Raw genomic sequence first — 25,188 nt, forward strand, 5'->3', positions numbered from 1 at the left:
GGAAGGCTGCTTCTCACAGCAGCAGGTCCAGCCCACTCCAGTCCCGCATGGCAGTCTCTGAGTAGGAGACATCTATGCTGGGATACAGCATCTTGCAGCAGAACCTCTCCGTCTTCTGACGGAGCAGTCCTTCTCCAGTGACTGAAAGTTGCACTTCCCTAGCGCTGCCTGTCTGTGCAGCAAGCGTAAAGCACCTGGAATCGGTGAAAAGGTGTATGCTGGAGTGCATCATCTCAGAGTTATGGTATGCCAGGAGACCAACCACTTACAATGGTTCAAATAAACTGTGGTAACAATCCCACACTAACCAGCTTATGAAGCTGCACCCTTCTTTAGACACTGTGTAATATAGAAGGATAGAAAGAGTTTTTATTAACTCCTGAAGCAGTAATAGACCAGGCTGATGTTGAGTTTTGTTATACAAGCTCAATTTATCATGTATGTGGAAACAGCTGATTACATTTTTGGTTACGTAACAGTTACTTGAGAGCAGAACATAAGCTTGTCTTGTGAATGTTTTTGTTTGTTCGTCTTTTCTTGGAGAGGAGCAGCAAGTGTTTTGTGAAATGAATGGCACATCAGTGACTGCATAATGGAAAGCGAGATCTGAGCAGCAAAAAAAAAAAAAAAAAAAAAAAGAAAAAGAAAAAGAAAAAAAAAATCTCCCAACAGATCCTTTTCTAGTACAAGAATTACACAAGGTATTTGGATAATGCACCTGCATTACTGGTTTTCAATATTTTTTGTTCATGTCAATTGCATGTAATTGGTAAACTCAGATGTCATATCCAAGATGAGTACCTTACAGAAATTTGCATTCTTTAAACACAACTCCCTCAGCAGATGCTAGCTAGGGATTGATCATTTTTCCGAATGTAATTATTCTAGCTCAAAATAATATTGAAATGGTTCATAATTGATTTACTAATATTGGAAATTTATGCTCTGAAATCCCACTTTTCTGGGCACATCACAAAGGCCAGCTGGAATTGACAAACTGAGCCTGTTCTCACACTGTGAATCCACAATCTGGAAATAACCCTCCTTTATCAGGTCAGATGGCTCTGTCCTTTGGAATCTGCCATCCTCCTACCACCACAACCCAGCTTTAACCAGAAGTCTCAAAAGTATATTCAGCTTGTCTGAATGATACTTTCTGTAGTAAAGCCTGGCTTCAGGCAAAAATCTTACAGGTCCAGCCTCAGAGCAGGAGACAGTAGAGCGCTATATATAACCTAAGGAATGGGAAGATATGCAGAAAACAAAACTACATGTACTCAACCTTGAAGGAGACTATACCTGTTACACAGTAAGGAAGTCCCCTCGCAGGGCAATTAATTCTCTATTTATCATCACTGGTCTTCACATTTGATGAAGATGAAAATATGATTATCATGGGTTCAAGGTACAAACTATTTATGTACTCAAAATTCCAATACATTTTACATTTCACTGTTTTGCAATAATAGCTTGATGTCAAAAGGGAAAAGAAACACATATCATTCTGAATATAAAACAGTCCGGACATGAAAAAAAACAGAACCTTGCTTAGAGCAGTAAAAGCACAATACTGTGTTTTAGTAACTACTGCTGTACAAAACGGAGTTAGCAGCATTACAGACAAAAGATAGGTAGCTGCATGCTTTCAGTTACCATGGCCAGTCTTGACAGGAGTAAAGCAGTAGAAGAAGGACCTTTCCCCAACAGCCTAGACACAAATCAAATCACTTGACAGTCCCTTGCAATATCTGTATTTATTGAATTAAACACTTCTAAGGTTTACAAGGAAATAAAGTGGATTAGAACAGATTGGTAAAATGTGGAGAGTATGTTTCATTCAAATCCTCTCAACAGGTATTTCTGAAATAATTCCAAGCTCTCATTTTAAAGAAAATGAAAACAACTCAAAGTTGTTCATAAATCATTAGTTTTCTTATTTGAGAAATCTTCAGTGCACATTGAGAGCAGACAAAAGGAAAGAAACCCACATACCTGTTTCAGGTTAACATTTAAACCCTCATGTGTTGCCTTTAGTAGTGCTCTCACAGTGAAACTGTCAGGATCTTCTTTGTCCCTGATTTGGGATTCTTTTATCAGAGATTCAAGTTTTGTTCTTATAAAAGATTCCATCTGGTGCTCAGTTGCACCATTACTCTGAAAGGCATTAAGAAATTCAGTTAAAATAGATTGTCATGTCTGTAATTTTTTGGATAGCCAGAAGTATTATACATGCTTCAGGACAAATGGTGCTCCCAACAGTGATTTACAGTGCCTTGCCAAAGCACAGTCCACCATTTAGATCACCCCAGAATCTGTCTCTAGTATTAGCTTCTCGTTTTGAAAGACCCTGACCTCTTTCAGGGTATGGCATGAATTCTCAGCTAGTGCACTTGCATAAAAAATATCAGACAATCTAAATATTATTAGATTTCTTCCCCAACAAGCATGAAAGAGGTGACATTGAATTATTGTTACTAACAGTATTATGGACTACGCAAACACAAAACAGCCCCTCAAGGCACTTAAAAATGGGCCCTATATAGTGTGCACCTTTCATTCTTCCAAGGGAAGCGAGACATCTCCTGCCTTAGGAGAATAAAGCAACTGTTCAATGCTAATGTGTCTCTTCTAGCCCCAAAAGACATATTGTGTTTTGCATCAGATTTTGCCTTGGGTCCTTCTCCTTAAGAAAGTATCATCTCATCAGAAGTGTTCAATGCATGTTAATAAAGCGTGAGGGTTGCACAGAACACAATAGCACGTGACAATGAATTGGCATTTTGTCACTTTCAGAACTGGTTGAGCAATATCTCATCTTATTCGAAACATAATTAGAGTTATGTTCATTTGATACATACTTTCTCCCCGGACTTAACCCTGAAGATGTATGCACATGTACTTAAAACCAATCATATTTCTAAAGATTTACAGGATCAAGAGTCTTCAAGTTTCCCCAAAAGTTTGTTAATACCAAATATTTTCAATGCAGTAGGAAATATTAAGAGAAAAGTAATATTCTGAGTCATTGATTAGACTGATTTTATCCTAGGCTTCATGCACTTACTGCAGGGCTGTAGCATGAAGCCATACACGCAGCATGAAGCATTAACATGAAATGGTTCTGTTTATCTAACAGAAAGAAAATGAAATTGGTTCTTTTGTGTGAAATACATGACTCCTTGAAAAGATTATGCTGACACTAGCGTTTTAGCAGTGTCAGGGTAGGGGGAGAGCTGGCATGAACATCTGCTTCCTCTGAATCAGTTCAGATAGCAAATTCTGTCACCTGTAAAGCAAATCCCAAGCTATTCTGAAAATGTTAAATTGGCAATACCAGGCACAAATGATGCACACAAATTAAAAGCTCAATATGCAAACCATAAACAGCAAATGAGAACTACACTTATGTGCTTCTGTCTGGCAAAAATGCAAACTCACTGGACTACATTCAAAACTGGAGATAAACAACATTACACTTGGCAGATATTAATTTGAATTTGATCTATTCTATTTGTATCACACCCCAAATCAAGAGTTTGAACACAGAAGGCAGGCACCCACTGCCTCCTGACTGGAGAAAAGCACCTGCTGGATAATGTGTATTAGCATTGCACACCAGCTTCAGTTGGTAGCAAAGAAAGTGTTAATAAAATTAACAGCAGAAAAATAAACAAGAGTTAAGAATTAAAAAGAACAGAAAAAAGTTTTCGGTGACAGATAAAAAAGAAGAAACAGAGGGATTAAAAATAAAAATGTTTGCGTTTCAAATTTCAGAGATCTTGTTCATCCATATGTCTCCTTTCACAGTTTTTGTCTAGAAATTATATAGTTAACAAGCAACCTGCCATTGCTTTCAGTACTACACATTTGTATCTGAAAGAGCCTAGCATGCTTATAGTACTGGCACCAACATTTTCAGTCCAGTGTTTCTCAACTACTTAAATCTGCTGTTATTTATGTGTTTTTAATGACAAATTAAAGATTCAGAATTTCCAATTTCTGAACAATTTCATTCCATATCTAAAATTTGGATGATATAGTTTCCAAATCTTAAGGACCTGACTTAAGAAATCCACATAAAAATTTAGTCTGCTGACAACTCTAAGTAGTATTATGGAATATGAATGTAAGAAATGCAGACTTGTCACAGTTCTGGGAACTGTGTATATGCCCATACATAGCAGAGCTTTAACTTGCAGTCATCTTCAATTTCATCAGCGCTGTCCTCATCTGAAACTTCTCCTTCCTCAGCATCTTCTCCAAGACTGTATGGCAGCTTTTTCCCCTAAAAATGAGAAAAGAATATTCACAATAAATACACACAGGGTCAGTGTTATTTGGGGCAAAGGCCAAAACAGCACATTCCCCAAATACTCCTTATTTAAATTGTGATCAGACTTCAGGATTTGTTTTCAGAGTCTCAAAGCAAACTGGCTCAAGGAACCAGATTATCACAGATGATAACATCTCCTATCCATTTTTGCTATGAAGTTGCCAGCTGTGATACTATCACTGGCAAACTGACTCCTAAGCAATGCAAAGAGAAAAACAAAGTACTTTTTCAGGTTTCCTAGCTTCCTAAATTCCTAAATTCCTGGGTAAGTTTTCAGAGGAAAGCAACCAACGTAACTGTGAGTTATCTGTGATCTTCAGAATTGAAATAGTATCACCTTTTAGAAAAAAAGGTTATAAAATAACAAATCCCATATGCCATTATGTTCCTTCTCTTTATTTCAAAGGATAGAACATGCTGCCATTTGCAATACACATAATTCAGAACTTCTTTAAAAAGTTTGTCAAACACCACTACATGCAACTGGCAATTTGACTTCTGCCTGCTCTTTACAGAGGTACAATGAATACCATTCTTTTAAATGAACACCTCAAACCACTTTACGTTGTCTGTAACCATGCACACTGTGCAATGTGCTAACCCAAATTATACTTGCAAAATGACTTTAAAAATATTTATGGATCACATTGTCTTACATAGTTTCAGCTTTTTGTTCAGTTACCACATAACAATAAAAAAAGCAAGCCCAAAGGAACAGCCTGCATTGCTTTTCTGTTCTCTACACTCTCCAACCAAAGGTGAGAATCTGGAGCTTATACACCGAACTCTCAGAACTCTGCATTTCCCAGTCTGGCAGCTATTGGAATATTTTAGATGACATGAATGTGTAAGTAGACAGGTGTCTGAGGGAACAATCCTAAGGATTTTGCTTTTCTGTATTTTCAGAAGATGGGAGGGCCTGGGAGGTTAAGTACAGTATGTCAGGGCCAATTTCTACAGCAAAAGCTAACTGCTTTAATAACAGCACTAACAAAATCCTGAAGGAGTTTATTACTGTTACTGAAAAGAACTTTGTAAGCTAGTTCAGAAAAAAATAATAAAATAATGTACAAGCTCCCATCTCTGGAACAAGCTATTGTGCCTGAATGATACATATATATATTTTTTTCCAAGTTAACTCCCAGATGTTTCAGGCTCACCTGCAGCAGACTGTTGTGGTGTACTTAAAATAAAATTAAAAATAGAAAGATTTTGTTATGGTCTCTCCATCAGAAGGGAAAATGCAGACAAATAACTCACTGCATATAGCCATCAACATGAAGCAAATAAAGCCTATTTTGATATTGCATGTCCATGTAAGAGTATAGTCAGCAATTCAAAATTAGTTGCTAATTCAGTACTATGATGGTCTTTATTTAGCTACATTAAAAAGAAACTACTTTAATTCCATGACTAGTTCCCAACAACAGAACAGTGTCAAACAGAAGTTACTGGCTACTTCTTAGAAAAACAATACGGGACAAGATAGAGCGGCAGTTATTCTTATCAAAACATTCATCCTGAATTTTTCTGCATGATAGCTCATAGCAAAGCCCAATCACAGAACCTTAGAAACGTTGACTAAGGGATCTCCGGAAGTCTCTAGTGCAACCTCCCACGTAAAGTAAGACTGTCTTTACCTCTAGATGAACTCAAGCTGTGGCTTTGTCCAGTTGAGTCTTGCAAACCTCCAGGAACAGAGACTCTGCCAGCCCCGTAGGTAGCCTCTTCCCGTGCTGCGCTACCTTTCCTGCTGAAAAAGCTTTTCCTAATACCCAGTTTGAACCTCCCAAGCTGTAACTTGTGGCCATTGCCTCTTGCTTTACCATATGCCACTCAGAAAACCAAACTTACATGTTATTATAGGCTCCTGCCTTCATCACCGATAGCAAAACTATTTGCAGGTTACCTGTTTTGCCACTGACAGAGGCAGATATGAATTACACTCTCCGAGAGGTTTCTACAGACATGAAGAAGATTCATTTAAACACGGCAATTTGAAATGAATAATGCTGTCACACTAATGAGCAAGTCAAATTCACTTCAGGCTTGTACCTTTGTACTGTTTTTAACTCCATCAGTATTACCAGAGTTACTCCTCACATACACTAGCAAGATGAGAATTAGGGCTATTACTTGAAATTATTTGGCTAATCAATACTACACATTTTTCAAAGGAGAACGTATAAAACAGCAAAAATAATCACAAAAAGATGTGAAACTAGCTTACTTCTCAAAAGGTTGCAGATTCTTAAATATGATTTTATCTATTCCAAGGTGGCTGTTTGAACTGAACAAAAGATAGGAAATAGGGTTTTGTGATTAAAAACCTGTGAAGCTGAAAATAGTACTGTTGTTCTAAAATGTTAGCTCAGCTCCGTGCCATTCTGTAACTATTTACAGGATTTCAGCACTTCTAGCCAAAGAATCAAACTATAGTTAAACTCTGATGCTCAAAGATGACCAACTCAAAAGTTCACATAAGAACAATGCTGTGCCAGATCTCTCTGGCCTTTTATGCATTGACATCATATTTCAGGGTGGGCTTGCTGTGTTTTGTCACATGACTGAAATTACATATTATTTTGTTTGGCTCCCTAAAACACCAAGCCTATAATATATGCTCACAATTCATTAATTAGCAGTTACACAAAAAAAACCCATTCAGTGAAATTCAAAACCACAGCTGAGCACTTGAATGAGTTTTTCTAATTCAGACTCAACTCTCTTACCATATATTGAAATACGTTCAGAGTAACATTAAACCTAAATTGTGAATCTTTATAGACAGTTTGATATGGAGAGTAGAGAAAGCAATGGTATCTTAAGGGCTCACAGTAAAGTAATTGTCCTCATGCAAAGTAAATTAGAAGTAGACCATCTAATAAGCTATAGTTGTATTAAACATCCTCTCAAAGCCCTATCTAGCATTTCTTTCTTACTGTATCCATCCTGGTCCCTGAAATTCCTTTCAGAGACTATCTGTTTACACTTACAAGGCTCAAATTATTCATCTTGCATACAACATACTAGAGGCCTTCTCCCTTGCTGCTCCTTAGCCACCTTCTGAAGTTCATAAACACAGCTGATGAATCATGAAAATACCATATCATTTCACAAAATGCAGCTCATAGCAAGGTGGGTGTGAAATGCAAGAAAATGCAAGAAATTATTTTTGGATATATTTTTATATTATTTCAAAATACTTAGTACAAGGAGAGACTGTAGGACAACACTTAGATACTACAGAGATACAAACCACAGGGGAAAATGCCCACTAATAACAGAAATCATAAACTAAGATAAGAGCAAGTATCAAGGCTTTGTCAATAATGGTTCAGGTAACTGTCACATTTCCCCCTATTCATAAAGATTCATTTTATATCATTTCTCCTCCCTCATGACTGAATGCTAACATTTAAAAAATCAACATCTCTCAACTGACTTTGAGACTCTCGGATAAGATGCTAAATAAGTAGGAAGAATTTCCTTACGTTGTTGTTGCTATCACCTGTCTGTTAAAACATTTACAGAAGTATCTTGGGACTTACTTGTCAAGTCCAAGGTAAATCCTTTTTCAATGTCTCTGAAAAGCTCAGAATTTTAACTCACTCTCTGCATCTGTACTGATCCTCATGCTACTGCTAAACAGGTTGTCCAAAGCCAACGGGAGAAGAACTATGGTAAATATCACATGCTGACTTATTGCATTTTGAAGATGATGCCAGTAGCAAGTTACCTTCACTAGGATTTTGCCTTTCAAATTTTGAGGGCTAGGAAGCTGTTTGGAATCTCCAGCGACTACAGATGACAAGTCCAGTTTGTCACCAAATATCTCCTTTAAGTACTGAGCAATCTTCTTTTGTTGTTGAATACTGCAGTGGTTTTCAATAGACAGTATCACTGGAAACCTAGAACAAAACCCCCAGATAATATCATAACAGTGTTAAGAGAGAAGACCTGCACAGCTTACTACATAAACCATTTTAAAGAGTTTGCTTTTGCATTTTCAGGAGACTGAAAACAAACTCACTTCGGAAGGAGAGACTTTGTACACAAAACTCCCAAATCCCAGTTCTCTCATGAAGCACTATATAGTCCTTGCTGGCAATTCTGCCCTCTTCCTCCAACCCCATCCCACTAGGGCACAGGGACCCAGAGTTTGAAACAGGCAGCCGCTTAGTGTGAGGCACATCAAACTGAGAAATTCATAAGCAATGTTTCAGATAGCTGAACAGAAGTTCAGCAGAACATTCCTCTGCAAGCCACATACAAAGTCTTCATAAGCTATAAATGCCCAGCAAACTGCTCCTGAAAAAAAGCATTCTGAAATCAACAGATTCAAAGGAGTTTCTAACTCTTCTGTTCCTCTTCCATCTTAAGATTTTATGGTGGCCGCACAAATGATTTGCCTTTGTCTTAACAAGGAACGCAACATAAATTTGAGGACATAACAGCTACAGTGAGTCAGGCCAAATCTCTAAAGATGACCAACCTTTGCAGAAGGACATCAGGAGAAATATTTTGCAATACCTTCAAGAATACTCTCGCAGGCTCCAGGAATTTGCAGCTAAAGTTTTCTGAGTCATAGGCATTGTATCTGTACATAACAATTTATTTCTTCCACAGATTTGTCCAGTCCTTTTTTAAACTCTTGGCAGCCCCAGCATTCTATGGTAAGGAACCCCACAGACTAACTATACACCAAATAAAGAACCATCCCCTGTTTCTAACTGAGGACACCAAGTTTTCCAGCTTGGGTTCCCCCCCCCCCCCCCCGACACACACACTGGGTCTTTTATTTTATTTGATTCTTTTAAGTAAACATCTATTTTCCCTTCACCCTTTCCAAACTACTCAAAATTTTATACACTCATTCATGATTTTTGAGACTACCTAAACACCCCATGATTTTCATAATAATCTTTGTTACATAGCAGCAAGACAACGGAAGCAGGAAGAATCTAAATGTTACCCTTGATCATCTGCATTTCCTTATACTACATGTGAGACAGCTTTTATGTTTTCCTACTGAAATAAAAGAATTTACCCTAGATAGAGAATACAGGAAATTGTTCAATATATACAGATTATGGACTGAAGTTATATTAAACAGAAATCTTACTGAGCTTACAATGCATGAAAAGTCTTTCTAACTTAGGCTGAACTTTCTAACTTCATCGATGGGAAAGAGAAGGAGCTTACGCAGTTGAATAATAGATATTATATGGGCAATAAATGGGAAAAGAATCAACTTTATACTTTTTAAGTGCATTTAAAGGAATACACATACTGTCGAATGTTGTATTTCCACATGAGATTAACTGCAAAAGACAGAGACAGGTCTAGCTTCAAAACTGACTCTTCACTTACTCATTTTTGATGAAGGCATATTTATTGATAGTTTCTGCCACATCGCGGAAGAATATTTTAGAAGTAAGGGTATAGCCATGGTGCACTACTGGCTCTCCGTCTGGACCATCCCAGCAATCCACTGTTAAGACAAAAAACCCCACACATTAAAAGATGCCCATGATCTTACACATTTCTGCTCATCTTGCTTGCCAGCAGAACTCACGTATGCTATCCCACCATGCTGGTGCCAGCAAGTTTCATTCAGTCCGTTATGACTTTGCATTTAAGACTAACAACATATATAACATTTTCTTTTTTTATATTAGATGAATGATCTGCAACCTAAAACTGATTTTGTTTTTCCTTTAATATATTAAACAGTGATGTAAAATTACAAAGGTGTAATGGTACACAAGGTTTACAGCTATCTACCAGGAAAGCAGCTTTTGCTTCTAAAGACAAGTAATTTTGCAATATATTTAGTTTTCTTTTCCACTTCCAATTCAACTTGCATTTTTATAACTGACTCTAGTGAAAGTAGCATCAAACCCATCATATGCAGAATGAACTAAGACGATGATTCTCCTAATGAATTACTGCACTCTAGATTTATACCAAACTTATCACTACTATTACTTCTACAGAAAGTTAAAAACATCATAAGGAGGAAGCTACAGGACTATTACCTACACTGTACAGACTTTATAACAGTTTTGAGGCCAAGTGAAACAACATACTACTGTGCACTTCAGTGAACTTTTCTACAGAAGAGAATACAGACAGATTACTGCGCTAGCTACAACTGCCTGCCAGAATTCTCAAAGCCAGCCCTGTCCACAAGTCCCATGGCACTCGGACAGTGGCTTCAGTGCTCTGGATGTATATTGCTGTGTATTGCCCCATGTTCTTGAACATTAACACTTCTCTTAACCAGTAGTTCTGCAGAAAATCCAGCTGATATCACCAATTTTCTCAGGTTCATTCTCTCCAATCTAATTCATTTTTAAATTTAGACTAAGAAATTGTTCTTCCAGCGATGCGAGTTTTGTAATATAATTATACAAAGTTAATATTGAATTTAAATTTGTCAAAATACTTTATTCCACCCAGAATCTCAAAAAAAGAAAATTTATAATGTTAATGCTTTGCTATTACTGAAACCATCCAGGACTAAAACAAGGATCCAACGTGATCTCTGAACTGTCAGACAAAAACAAGCAACATCACCTTTTCTTCCACCAGCAGCCGACCTAACTGCATCATACCTCTCTGCCACGGCTGACACATTTCTCAGCTCTCCTAAAGTGTTCATGGAAACGCATTCTGCAAACAGCTGGGCTGACAGAAGGCATGATTTGCCCACCTGTCCCTCCCCAGGCATTTGTCATCTTCCCTTTGCAACTGCTGGAAGAGCTGCTTATGTAATCACTTGCTTCCCCATTCAGGTTATGCAAGGAAAAGGTCTTTGCTGACTCAGCCCATTTTGGACAGTGTGAATTGGGAAACACTCCTACGAAGTGGTAACCTCCAGCACAGGGGTAACTGCAGAACAGAACCACCTGGGCTGCTCTGCTTGAACAGCAGGGCCCAAAAAGGATGCCTGTCTGCAGCCTTACTGGGGCTTGAGTAACAGAAAAGTTCCAGGCAAATGTGGGACAAAGGAAAACTAGTGTTGACTGAAAAAAGCGACATAATGGGAGGCAGGAGAAACCAGCAGTATCTACAATGTTTGCCTGTGAAGGTCATTCCCAATATAAAATTTCCTGGTTAGATTGTTAGAAAACTAAAAATTTACCACTTAAGTTAATAAGATGACAAAAGTACAACAGCATTAATACACAAATCCAGAGGCAAACCTAAAGCTTCAAAGGAGTGTCTGTCATTTACCTCACAATCAACAAGCTGCACTAAAATTACCTTCAACGCATCGACAACCATCTTGCAGTACTCGTGCGTACATCTCCACTCTGGACTGGGACAGAAGCTGGTCTCCTGTCAGGTACGTATTGTGAGATGAAGCAATAAAGTAGTTACAAAGGGGCTGATCCATGTCCTGGTGCACTTCACAATGCAGTGGATTAAACACATCACAAGCAGGACTGCGCATAAAGTTGGTGAAACCTTTGAACAAAGAGGAACAGTTTTTCCACAGATATACTGTATCTTATCAAATGAATAGTTTGCACTCTAACACTTTTTTTTCCTGCTTCCACTTGTCAGTGTTAACTCATGACCCAAAAACTGTTGAGCCACATAATCATGTTAAACTTGCATCATATTTATCTTCCTATATCTCATATTTTCAGCATATCGACTGCTGTCTGGGGCTTGCCCGTTTCATTTGCAAGCTGCTCTGAAGAGGGTGCATAGACACGATCCACAGTTAGCATCAACAGAGATCATCCTTATTGAAGCCTATAGGAGTCCTGACAACTTTGAGAAGAATACATTCCCGAGATCCAATCTCTGCCTTTGGACAATTTTGAAAGAGTTTTAGATTATAAAAAGAGAAAACAATCTGGAAAAGCACATTCATGCTTACCAAAAAAATCAACAAGCATTTGCAAAGCACAGCACTGAGCTAAGAGATTTGTAAAAAATTAATTACCAAATAGCAAAAATAGAAAGTATAATTCAAATATAAACAAAATCTAAATAATAAATAGCAGCTATATAAGAAGGCTGAAAAAAACCCATAGATCTATACACCAACTACCCAATATGTTTTCAAATCAGATGTTTCCTCCAGACTCTCAAGGACTAGATGACAAAAAGGTATGTGTAAAAAATCTCTGAACCCTGGAGAATCCCTCTCTGCCAAATCCAATGCACAAACTAAAGTAAGAGCACTAACGCTGTCTCCCATAGTTCAGACAAAACCATTCCACCAACAAACAGAACAGAGAAGGGTGTTATTGGCTCTGTTAGAATTTGGTGGATGAAAATATCCTCTCTTGTAATTATTCAATAAGATAAAAATGATTTCTCTTCATCTAGAAGCTAGTGCAAATACACAGTGTGCAGCTAAAAGGTGAGTTATTACCATTAAGAAAACCTTTGCCTTTTTCTCCCTCACAAACTGGTACCCCCTACCCCCTTTTGCCTCTTGGTAAAGCAGTGTAAGGGAGAAAGCAGGTCAATTGCTCAGGCAGCATCAGCCTTCATTTCCTGGGATGCTGAAGTGTGCCTTGGAGGGTGAGTCTCCCCCCCTAGGGGAACAGAGCTGGGTAGGCGGGAGGGAGAGGGGGAACATCAGCCTCACATTGAGCAAGGTGTGACATATTTGTGCTGCGCACCATGTTTCTCACTGGACCTAGTGATAGAAACAGGTAAGAGTTATCCCATTCTGTTCCATCACAAATCTGACTTCAGTAAGAGGAGTCAAAGGAAAATCCTCAAATACTGCAAAGCAGAAAAGAGACATAGGGATGTGATGCCAGGAAGAGTCCAGGCTTGGTATTCTGCAGATACACCAGGACTTTCTGTCACTACTTGATCCCCTCTGGGTCCCAAGTTAAGAAGTAATCTTCAGAAGGTAGTAACAGTGTCAGTAACAACAAAACAAAAGGTCACACGCCTATTGAAATTAATGGGAGATCTGACAACTTACGCAGATCACAGGACAGAACCAAGAGCCAAACTGACATCCTGACTTGAAAGCAGAAGGCTTTGTTCTGAATTTACTTCTGACGCTTATTTTAACACTTTGCCCCAATGCTACTCTTCTATTGTCAATGAGCATTAACCCTGCTGAAGACACTGTATGGACAAGGTAGCAGCCACCCAAGGGACTGCACTGCAGCACAAATACCATGGGGACCCACACTGGCCCATTCACCAGCTCAGCTTTAGTTTAGCTTTCTCTATGCTGCAAGCTTATCTGAGAAGATTGTACTGATTTATACCACTGCAAATCAAATCAGAATCAAACTGAGAAAGTGTTTATACTACCCACTTTGAGAATGTGAAAGATAAAACATTTCAAAAGCATAGTGCAGGCCATATAAACTCTGAAAGGAACTCAAACATAAGAGGAGAAGCAGTAAGATTAAGAGGAAAAGAAATGCTCTTTGTTCACTTTGCTTTATTTCAATTTAAGTGAATTGCCCAGAGTCACACAGGAAGCTTATTGCAGAACTGGAACACTATATTCAGGCTATACTGTGTGGAGAAAGACTTCCCCCCCCCCCCCCCCCCCACAGAAGTCACCCAGCAAGTCAAGTTATTCTGCTTCATGACAGCCATCTGAGCAAATTAAGAGCTCAGATAGGAATTTGATGCTAAATGGGATTCTGAATATACCATCTGCAATTGCTTTAGCAAACAAGGTGAACAAGTTATTAAAACTCAAAGAAAATGCAACTGTCCTTATTTTATTCTTTATTTCATGTCAAACATAAATCAATGGATTGTATAGGAGTAGTTCCACATCTATAGAGATAGAGAGCAGAATGCAAACTTTGTTTTTATTACTTCAGTTAGAACAGGCTACAGTATAAACCATATAGTATAAAGTGTTTTGTGTTTTACAAATACACAGCAATAAATTCATGCAAGTTTGAGGCATTCAAATTACTGTATTATGGATATTATGTACTGTTGTGTAACAGGGTGGATAGCACACTGCTATTTGCATAATTCATCCCACCTACTCTCATCTCTCCCAAACCTCGTAAAAATGTACCTACCATTATTGACTATTGATCTTTTATGTAATCTATTATCACAGTCATCAAATATTATAATCTACACCAAAATGGTGTTAAAACTTTTCTATTCCACTACAATAGGTAAGACAGGAAAATAACTTGGAAATCGAGAACTTTACCTTCAATACCCAAAACATTTTGCTCCTTGTTTTCTTCTGATACTTCAAACTTCTGTATGATGTCAAGACAATATTCTGGTGTCACATTATTCATCTGCACAAAAATGACAAAGTTGGTGTACTTATTTTTTCTACTGTGTGACCAGCTTTTCTAAATCTACTTCAGGCCTCTAAATCCAGCTGAAAATCTTGTGATCAAACATGATTAAGACCATCAGTAATGCTACTGTTAAAGAACCTTTCCAGATTTTATTTTGATTTGATTTTGTCAGTGCTCCACAAGCCTCACATCTATTTTATCTTGGAGGAGAAAAACAGGAGTGAGAGACAGTGATCACTATTAAAAATTATGTCAGCTAAGCTTAAAAGATAAAAGTTAGCTGTTAAACACAATTAATAGTTCTCATTTCAACATTATTGCTCGGTACAACTATGAAGTGATATTCTTTAATACAATTTACTTAAAAAAAAATAGTGGTGGTTGATTTTATTTTCACGCATTTTCCACTTCTCTGCTTTCATTGCTTCCAAGAGGGTTACCTATAACGTACAGGCTACGAGATAAATAATTAGATTCTGAAATGAAAAACAGCAGTCCTTCTGAAATGAGGATTTTATCAGCTTCAATTAGCCCACAACTGAAGTCCTAACTAACTTTAATGGGGCCAGAATGTCATATGGATCTTTATATTTCCTCTCAGATTAGAGGAAAGCAGCAACTTTTCACTCATCTTTTTTTCCCCTCCTCTCCCTCTCCTCCCATTAAGCTGTAGAGAACCAAAATGAAAACACAAGATTGGACATATTTTTTTCCTCTACTAATATCACAGGATGGCGATGATGACACTTAACAACTTTGGTAGCTTATTTGCAGCATTATCCTTACTATTTGTACTCAGCATTCTTTACCAAAGTCAGCTCAAACACCCTTCTTCAAACTGACACTTGAGGCAGTCTGGAAGCAAAGGACCATGCAGTTCCCTTTCTTAAAAGTGTGTCAGCCCTGTTAACATGACTGCTTCAGGCAAAGGCAGGAGTGAGGTTAGTCATGCTGCAGATTATGCAATATCTGGTGTTTGAGGGGAGGGGAAAAAAGTCTCTAGTCTTTGATTAATTCACCCTTTCCATTATTTCTTGTAGTTTAGCATTTCCAGGATCAGCATTCAACTATATAGAAATCTCCAAGTAAATTGAGAGTCAGTCTTTCTCAAGGGCCTGATTCAGTCAAGTGATGAGCTCCTCCTGAGAGCTCCTAGATGCCATGACATCTCATAACACCTGAGAGACTACAGCTTAAATATGAAAAATAACCAGAGGAGAAAAAACCTAGATGCATAACTGTTAGATATATAGTAACGGATGCAAAGTGAGCAGTTCAACTCCAGTTGGTGGGGTGAAGAGGTATTAACCTGAAGAGAGGGATATTTTCCAGTCTGCTAACTAACCGGAAGAGACAGTTACATCAGTGATGACACTAATTGGCTAAGCAGCAAATAAGAAAGGCGAACCTAATTTTAACTTAGGTAAGGATCTGAATTAAAGCCAAAATTATTTTAGAGAGGTTAATATTCCATCCAGAGGAGGTCAGAAGGGGGTCACTGCTTATTTCATGAATAATCTAAGCTGCTTCTATCTCCAGAATTGGGGATGGCTGGGTAACAAATTTACACATTTGACTTGAAAACAGGGAATTCCAGTCAAAGAAATTAATCACAGTGCATCGACTTCTCCTGGATAAATCACTGCAGAACTAAGGTCTTAAGTGGGAATATTTCTAAGCATTGAGTGACTATTAATCACAATGCACCTGCTATTAATTGTCAAATTTGCACAGTGGAAATTCCCACGTCCTGTTAAGTTACTCCAACAATTCAAGTCCAGACAGAATCAGATTGTTAGCTTATGATTCCTCATTACCAACTGTCCTACACACAGGTTCATCCTCTAACTAGAGTTACGGCATGCACTTGAAACTACAAATGCTGGAATTTTGATGGCACTTTCAGAGGGGTGCTTTTGATTCCTGTATTTGCTTGAGTTTTTATTTATCTAGAGCTTTGCCTTCTGGAATGCTGCTTTACAAAGGTGGGTACACAGTGAGACATCATTACTTACAAGACTTTCTATCAGTTTGAAATATACATTTGTATTACAAGCCTGTGCCCTCCCACAAAAAGAGTTGTCATCTTAACTTAAGGTAGATTTTCCACTACACTTAAGTGTAAAGACTTCTTATCAGAACTTAATTATTAGTTTAAACCAGAAGCTACTTCATTTAAGACTACTGGAGGGGGAAAGACAGACAAAATGGGATCTCTGTAATAAAAAAAGCCAATAAAACTGAAAGTGTTTCAAAGTTTCAAAGACATAACTTCATCTTCTCATCCCAGCGTGGAGATGCTGGGATGAGCAATTGGAGCAGTTGTCTTATCTAGTTACTTAAATCTCTCAGAAGCTTCTATACTCACAAATAAACTGATTTTCTCAAAGTCTTTGGGCAGACGGATGAAAAATCTCTGCTTTTGGAGCACTCAGTTTTCATAACTCTGCCACCAGGAACGAAAGCTACTCTGAGATTCAGAGAACTGTTATGCCCCATCGTCGATTAGAAATTCCTGGACAAGAAAACATTACCTGTCATTGGCTTAATCACTTTATGAGGTCGGTCTTTCATTGATGATGCTGCCGCCACTTTTTTTTTTTTTTTTAAACCTCTTCTGATACTGCTTCTGACCTCAAGACAGTAGGCATTGAATTAGTCTATCATTTCAATGCCTGAATCAACAAGATATTACATGGTATCTCTACTGCTCCTTTGGCTTCGATACCTTCTCCCAAGGCGGGAGTTGAAAGGCAGTTACCTGCTTCCTTTGTTACTTCACAGGGCCAAGTGTAAGCTGGTAAATTTACATCAAAGGCAATAACGAAACAGTAACACCATTCATGTTTAGTGGATGTTTTAGCAGTAACAGTATAAATTCCCTTTCTAAGGCCACTAAATGTTTGCAGGCAGTTAACAAGGACAAAAAGGTCAGTCAAAATGATACATTTCTTCACTTGCCACTTCTATTAATGTGAATTAAAAAATAAAAAATAAGAGCACAAGATCATATGAAGTCCCCACATGCAGGAAAATTTAATGTTTGCTTGGATTCCACTGACTGCACTGGGAGTTAAACTCATGCCATTAGTGCTGTCCTGAAGGGGCCTATTTTTCTAAACATGGTCCATTATTTTTATTATAGGAGCATCTCAGTGTCTGATTAGGAGAGAGACTTGCTACTGTGAGTACTGTAACAAGTTATCCTCACCCTTCACTTCTCAGGGAAAATAATCTCCTGTGGTATGTATGCAAATTATGTGGGCAGGCTAGACTCAAAAGAAATACAGTTTGCAATAGTTAACCATCACCAAAAAAAGAAGTCAAGTTTGCTTAAAATATTAGCTAATTATCCATCAATACCTCCAAAGAAACATTGCTAGTTCATGCTAGGACCTCTCTTGTTTTTTTACTTGGACCTCTCTCTTTCAATGTATTTTTGAAAATCAGTTTCCCACACAACAGGTTTATTTAATAATACAGAATAGGATTATATACTACAGAGAAAATTTTATATTAAAAAGTCAAGGTTGACAGACTGTCAGCCATGTCAAAAAACAATTCTGTCTAGTAAAGCATTGAGGGATTTTGTCTTAATAAAGAGATATTTCCCTAGTACAGGAAAAACTATTACATTATCCTATCCTTTTTAATATTGACAGGTCCATATGCTTTAAACTGTCATCCATCTCTAGCCGTGTTTCGTTATCCACACAATTTCAGAACCGCTTCACATCCAAGATAGCATCACTCTACCTTAGGGGTATTTTTTTGATTTAATGTTTTGAATTAGTTCCAAATTACTCCGTTATAAAACATACATGATTACAACAGCTATTTCCAAGGTTCTTGACTTGATAAATACTCAAAATTATCTTGGAGCTGCTGGTAGCACAGCTTGCTTTAACATTATGTCTCCTTCAAGTCTATACTTTAATCTTTAACGAAATGTAAAACAGTTTAGGTAATGGGTAATTCTGAAAATCTGTTGGACCAAGCTTCTACTCTACAAGCTCTATTTAGAATTCAAAATCAGTTTCATTGAATCAATTCTTACCTAGTAACTCTTCAGCTTGTTGCCCACACATGTTTATAATGAACAATCAGCAAACTACTTGTATGGAAGCTGAACCAACTTGTTTTGGTTCAAACAGAAACCTTGACTCACCATCCATCATTTCTGGGACCTGCAGGAATAGCATTTATGAAAGAGACCCAGTGCTTTGGTTCTTCCCTAAGCAGGACCGCTAGTGTAAAAGAGTAGAAGCAGTACACTTTTCAGAGCTATCATTTATTCTTCTTTGTAGACAGATGAGTTAAAGGAAGAGACGCCTGCCTCCGCAGCTTCACAAACAAAAACTGAAGTGCTGGTCAGTGCTCTATGCCTGGAAGAACAGATTGTAACGAACACAGAAATTTCACTTCACAGGATGACTGAGAATGAGGAATGGATAGTGTTTTAGGTGACCAACAAGAGAAAAACTGCAACCCACAAGCTTAGAATTTTCTTCAGCTAATGGAGAGAAATAGGAACTTGAAGGATGCGCCACAGACCCTTATAGACTAAAATTTCTAGTGAGCATCTGAAATACCAGACAATAGTGACATCCTGAAGTAATTCTACAGCATAACCATGAAAAGAGTCTGTCTTTTCATTCACATCTTTCCTCCCTTCTCCTTTCCCTTTGCATTTCTTACACAAGAAAAGGATAGTTCAGCTTGTTTTCTTCTCTGAAGATTTTATTCATATCTGCTAGCTAAGCCGACATGATGAGATGCCTGCTAGAATGATACATGATAATAGGAATGAGAACAATTCAGCAGAGAAAGCAATGGATTATCCCAGCTCACGTATATGCCGCTGTTTTATTACAAACACTACTTGTAACAGCCTCCTCTTTAGCACAAGCGGACTAAAATTAACTTCATTATTCCACATGGCTCCTTGATGTCTGAACGGCAGGGTACTTGTGTGCTTTAGGAATGAAATTGTCTAATCTTGTCCAAGGCTGCATCTGTTAAGAAAAAGTCCACTGACCTGTGCTTTTTAACTCTAGCTTGAGAGAGATTATGACTTGGGCTCCTAATTTGTTTTTTTTTTAAAGTTTTCTGTTAGAAGTAATATCAAAAAATAAATGACGTTCACTAATGACTGAATATTTAGATGCATGGATTATTAACGATGGTCGATAGTGATGCTTTTAAAATCTCTTGGATACAGAGTTACTTTTTAAAAAAATATTCCTGATCAGAGGGTTTAATTTTGATGCAGATACGTTCTTTCAAAGAGTATCAGCCTTTGAATGTCCAAAGAGACCTTGGATTTTTTAAATAAATGCATTAACCATTTATTTTCCAAAAATAACATTCTTCAAAACTCTGCAAGAAGTAACATTATTCCTGATCTTCAGTGTAGAAGTAGAAGAAAGGAAAGAGAAAAGTCACTGTCTATTTCATAAATCTCCTTGCAAGCAGGGCAGACAATTCTATTTCCAAAAATCCAATGTCATCAGAGTCTGCAGACCACTGCAGTTTCAGGTAATGGGAGAGCCCTCTTCTGTAGCAATCCACGAGCTAAGAAGGGGAAGGGAAATAAGAATGTAAAGTAGAAAAGAAGCTGGGATATAAAAGGGAAGAGAAGTTAGAAAAAAGTGCAATTCTAACAGCAAGGGTTCTTAGACAGGATTGCAACCCACTAATATGTTCCAACAGTTAAACACAGGAAGTTGTCTGAACATGAGAAAGAGTTCTTTACTGTGAGGGTGACTGAGCATTGGAACAAATTGCCCAGAGAGGTTCTGGAGCCTCCATCATTGGAGATATTCAAAAGCCATCTGGACATGATCCTGGGCAACATGCTCTAGGTGACCCTGTTTGGGCAGGGGGGTTGGACTAGATCTCCAGAGGTCCCTTCCAACCTCAACCATTCTGTGATTCTGTGAACAGAGCACTGATGGCTTGGGCTTTAATTGCACACAGTTAATTATCCTATGACAAAATCAACATAGAATTAGTCAAATCAAGCAAGGACATTCTTCCAATTTCAATGTAAGCTGTTGATGCAAAACATTGTAACATACCAAGTCATCACATAGACCAGTTATACTGATCGTCTTTGTTTGCAAGTGCAAGTGAAAGGGAAAAGGAATCAGCTTGTTTTCCAATTAAGATTCTATATTGCTGCAACAAGAGCTCCTGCAGGAAGCAGCAAGGATTGACCAGGCGTCATCAGCTGGTTTTAATCTTCCTTGTGTGAGATTAACACGCTCTACAGTCTTGTCTTCTTTTCAAGGTCCACATACCAACATCAATATTCTCATCATTTCTTACTCCTTCCAGGATATTGGTTCCTGCTATCTTTCAGTATATGCTCCATTTCAAATCACATCCTCCAGTGTCACTGTAAGACCTCATCTAATATTAAAGTTGAAGACTACTGAAGACAAGATTATCAAATACAAAAGGATGCCATTTGTCTCCCTAACATATACTGACTCATTACATTTCCTTAAAACCAAATCCTACAGAGCAGGTATAGTGGTTTCAAAGCATCTGTTTTCTAAAAATGTACTTAACACTCATTTCTTTATGAAAATGTGACAAAAAGCAGCATTTACTGCAACACTAGTTATTCCTGTGACGCCATATAATTAGTGTAGGACAAAGAATAAGGATGAATTTATTCTCTCAAGCAGACTTATAACTCAAAATCTGCTAACCCATATTGAATAACTAATGCAAAGCTTTACATGATGATATGTACACGTTCCCAGGTTGTACTTGTTGTAAAATTACTTCCTTTTCAGTCCAATTAAAATGACTGGGGGCAACCAGTTCCACTGGTCAATATTTAGTAAGATATTTCAAGCCGTGTGTTCATGCCCAGCTGATGAGAAAAGCTACTAGGACACAGTCCTGCCATGAGCCCCTTCTATTCTTGTGTGGCTATGCAACTCCATTTCATTGTTAATTACAAAGAACATCAGAAACAAATCAATACAGTGAAGGATCAGTTCTCCTAAAAACACATTAAGTGTACACTGGAACACTCAGTTTTGAAGATTCAGACGTAAACTATTTGGTGTGGCACTAGCGTAGCTACTGTCACCCTGAGGCTCAGGCTGCATACAGCAGCAGCTCTCAACCACAGAATACATCAGTTTGGTACCACTAAAATGGCATGCTGTTAACATTTCCATATGGTGCCTGTCACTCAGGAGTACAATGGGGCACATTACACAATACAGAGCACCTTCCTGGAGCATGCAGCACATATAGACCGCAGCTGGAGGCAAGAGCTCAGCAGGCCGTCGTTTTTCTCAGGATGGATGAGAACTGTACTGCAGAGTAACTGATCCATGGTAAAATAGCAGGTGGCAAACAGGCACACAGAAAACCTCTCTTCGTACATTCTTCCTCAGAAAACCAAAACTAAACATTTTAGGTTTGTAACACCAACACAAAGCCTTGTGACTACACAGAACCATTGGCACAAGTGTCAGAGGCCTCTGCTATGACTGTGAAAGAGCAGCACTTGTGTGATATGAATACAGCGGAGACATGAAAGCAAGAACAGATACTGCAGCAGCAAGCAGTCAACTGCCAGCTGGCCAACCCCTAAACAGAACAGCTCTGGGGCTCCAGAGACTAGTGCAGAATGAGGCCATTCACTCTAAAATACAGGTCCAGAACAGCCAGCGACTGCAGAGCTGCTCTTTAACATGAACAATGTTTATAGAGCCGGATGCTGAGCTTTCGCCTGCCCACCCCCCAACGGCAAGTATGAGACAAGCTCTGTCAATCGAAAGAGGCTAGAGCTTCTGCTGTGGAAGCAATCTGTCACTTTACACAAGATCAGTTTCGGGGCAGGACCAATTCAGACATTGATATTGGTTCACTATGAAGCAGCACTGCTGAAGGGACAACTCTCAGGCATGCAGACCTTACCAGACATCCAGGGATGTTCCTCCCGCACAATCATGTGTGGCTAGAATGACTGAAGCACCAGCAGTCATTCCAGGAAACCAACCTATTTTCTGCTCCCGTATTCTGAAGCCATATAATCACAATTTCAGTAGTGGTGAAGTGAATCTAACTGCACCTAAGTGGAAATAATCTGTTTTGCAAGCTCTTGGGTGAAGGCAATTGGAATGTCTCCTTAAAAGAAGCAAGCTTGGCAAGTTAAAAACAAACACACACAAAAAGCCTTAGTCTTCTGCCCTCAGGCTGCAGAACATTTAAAAGCCTTGCCAAAAGAGTAGTAGATGGAGTTGGATGGACTGTCCACAAATCTCCAAGCAGCCAGATGAGAACAAAAAATCAAATGTTTGGTTAAAGGCATTTTAGAGTTGCATTATGATGTGAACCCTTATCAGCTTTTGAAAGCAGTCTTACAGTGCCTGAGGACATTGTTATCACTCAGGTCTGTGTTCTGACAATGTAAAAGGGTAACTCTGCTCTAACGCTGTTAATACCAGGAAACGAGATGGGAAGACAAGAGGGAAGAGGCAAAGAAAGTGTAAGGTGCTTCTTAGCATGCTGCCAAGAGGCTCATCTACAGAAGGTCATATTTTTATTTATTTGACCAGTGTTGAGCAGACTGCTTAGAGCTGAGAGTACTGTCTGCATTCAGGACATGGAATAGTATATAGACAGAAGGGGTACAGTAAGCCAGGCTGGACAGTCAACTTATTATTCTGCTGCATCAGTAGTTTCATAGCATCCTTAGGTACCCAAAGACACCTGCCTCTCTCTCTCTCTGCTTCTAACATGTTTTTCTTTCTGCTACAGTTCCCCAAGTGCCCTCTCATATCACTGCTCTTCAGCTGTGTCTGGGCACTTCAGCATCTCCATGAACATATCCTCCCTAGAGGATTTCTTTCACTTTCTCATCAGTGTCAACCTTGCTGCTGCTGTCAAGAGTGGTCCACTGAAGGGCACCTAGATAGAAGGTACTGATTAAAAAGGAAACAAAATAAGAAGTAGTGAGCTCAGAAGATTTAGGGCAACAGCAGAAAGGGAAAGATGCAAATGTTTTGTGCTTTATAGTTGCAGCTAGCAGAGTTCCCAGAATTGCTTGCAGGAAAACTTGTGTTGAGGCTATCACAGTGTTATTAGCGACAATTAGTTCCATGTTCCAAGGAGGAGGGAAGAACTAGGGAGTCAGACATGTCAGAAAATTGCCACAATGGCCAGAAGGAGAAAAATTCATTAACAAAACACTGATTGTTGATATCTCTTGCTAGGGATAACTCAGAGAGGGCAGTCACTGCAGGATCCCAGAATACCATGAGACTATCCTATGATGGCAGACAAAGCAAGCATCTGTACTCAGGAAACTCAAGTAGGTCAAGGAGCTAATTTATTTTCTACAGGTTGCTTTGCAACAGTACTCTCTGCAAGGATGCATGGCTTGGGCAAACAGTGAAGGACCAATTGCCAGAAAAACATGAGTCCTAGAAATCAGGAGGTTCCTGTCTAGCATACAAGTTCTCCCCAGGGATTCCCAAGAGGTGTCCACACACACAGTTTTGGTAGTGGGTTAGCCCCTTTCAAGATGGGCAGGAAATTCTCTCCTGAAGCAACATACTTCAGGATGGCTTGAGATTTTTCTGTTCAGCTAGTTTGTTCATAGGTGCATCAGGGGAAATCTCTGACCTTCACCCAATTGTTTCTTCTGCTTATACTTCTTTAAAATTCCTCAATGTTTCTGCTCATGTCGTTCCCCGAACCTGGTCTCTTGCTTGCTTCTGAGGCTGCACACCAAAGTGCAACCTCTAGGTGTGAAGTTTTCTCTGCATCAGCTGCATAGACTTGCCTAAATAAAATTGGTAAAGAAGGCAGAAGGAAAAAAAAAAAAAAAAAAAAAAAAAAAAAGGTGGGGGGGAGAATTCTGGACACCTTGCTCATGGCCAGATAGATGAAATACCTCTGCAACAGCTCATGGAGGTGAAGTCAGATGAGCCATACATAAGCAGAGAACTTCACAGCTTGCAGAAGTGCTGTTACTGAACTGACACAAACCTGACCTTTTGTGATCACACAACTGCTTTCTGTACGGATCCATGAGAACTTCTGTTCATGTAGCTCGGTTTTCTACCCATCTGCTATAGCCCAGAATTGCTGGATGCCAGCTGCTTACAATAGATTTTTTTTCCCCCTAATATAAAAGGCATAATATAAGAACCTAACACCACGCATGACCAGTAAGTAAAAGCAGCATGATCTTAAGTGACTTTAATTGCAAGTGGAGTCGCTATAAGCAAAAAAGCAAAATGAAAGAAATCCTGAATTCCAAAATAATTCATTTTCTAATGGATATCCATCTGTGTTACATTACAGAAATGTAGTCTTCCCTTAAATATCTAATCAGGATTTAGGCCACATTTAAAAATGAGGTTCTTTTTGTTTGTAACAAAACCTGACAATTTCAATGAACATTGCTTAATCTTATTTCCTCATACTCAAAGATCAACACATGAAATATTTATAACTGAACTCTTATATTACATAAATAGCTCATATAAATATCTCCATGACAGGAATCAGCAGAACATATTAAGAATATAACAA

At 38.5% G+C, this 25,188-nt stretch overlaps 1 protein-coding gene across 3 annotated transcripts in view; it reads right to left on the reverse strand.

Annotated features, from left to right (window-relative positions):
- PLCH1 (phospholipase C eta 1) overlaps positions 1-25,188 on the reverse strand; it is a 96,801-nt gene that overhangs the window by 19,256 nt on the left and 52,357 nt on the right. For all 3 annotated transcript variants that reach the window (XM_064516512.1, XM_064516511.1, XM_026096891.2), the window contains exons 7-12: positions 14,517-14,610; positions 11,606-11,809; positions 9,707-9,827; positions 8,073-8,244; positions 4,178-4,285; positions 1,993-2,154 (exon numbers count right to left, since the gene is read on the reverse strand). In XM_064516512.1, the coding sequence (XP_064372582.1) occupies positions 1,993-2,154; positions 4,178-4,285; positions 8,073-8,244; positions 9,707-9,827; positions 11,606-11,809; positions 14,517-14,610 (861 nt within the window). The remainder of the gene's footprint in view (positions 1-1,992; positions 2,155-4,177; positions 4,286-8,072; positions 8,245-9,706; positions 9,828-11,605; positions 11,810-14,516; positions 14,611-25,188) is intronic.

The sequence above is a fragment of the Dromaius novaehollandiae genome, chromosome 9 (genome assembly GCF_036370855.1).
Source record: "Dromaius novaehollandiae isolate bDroNov1 chromosome 9, bDroNov1.hap1, whole genome shotgun sequence".
In the NCBI taxonomy this organism is placed as follows: domain Eukaryota; kingdom Metazoa; phylum Chordata; class Aves; order Casuariiformes; family Dromaiidae; genus Dromaius; species Dromaius novaehollandiae.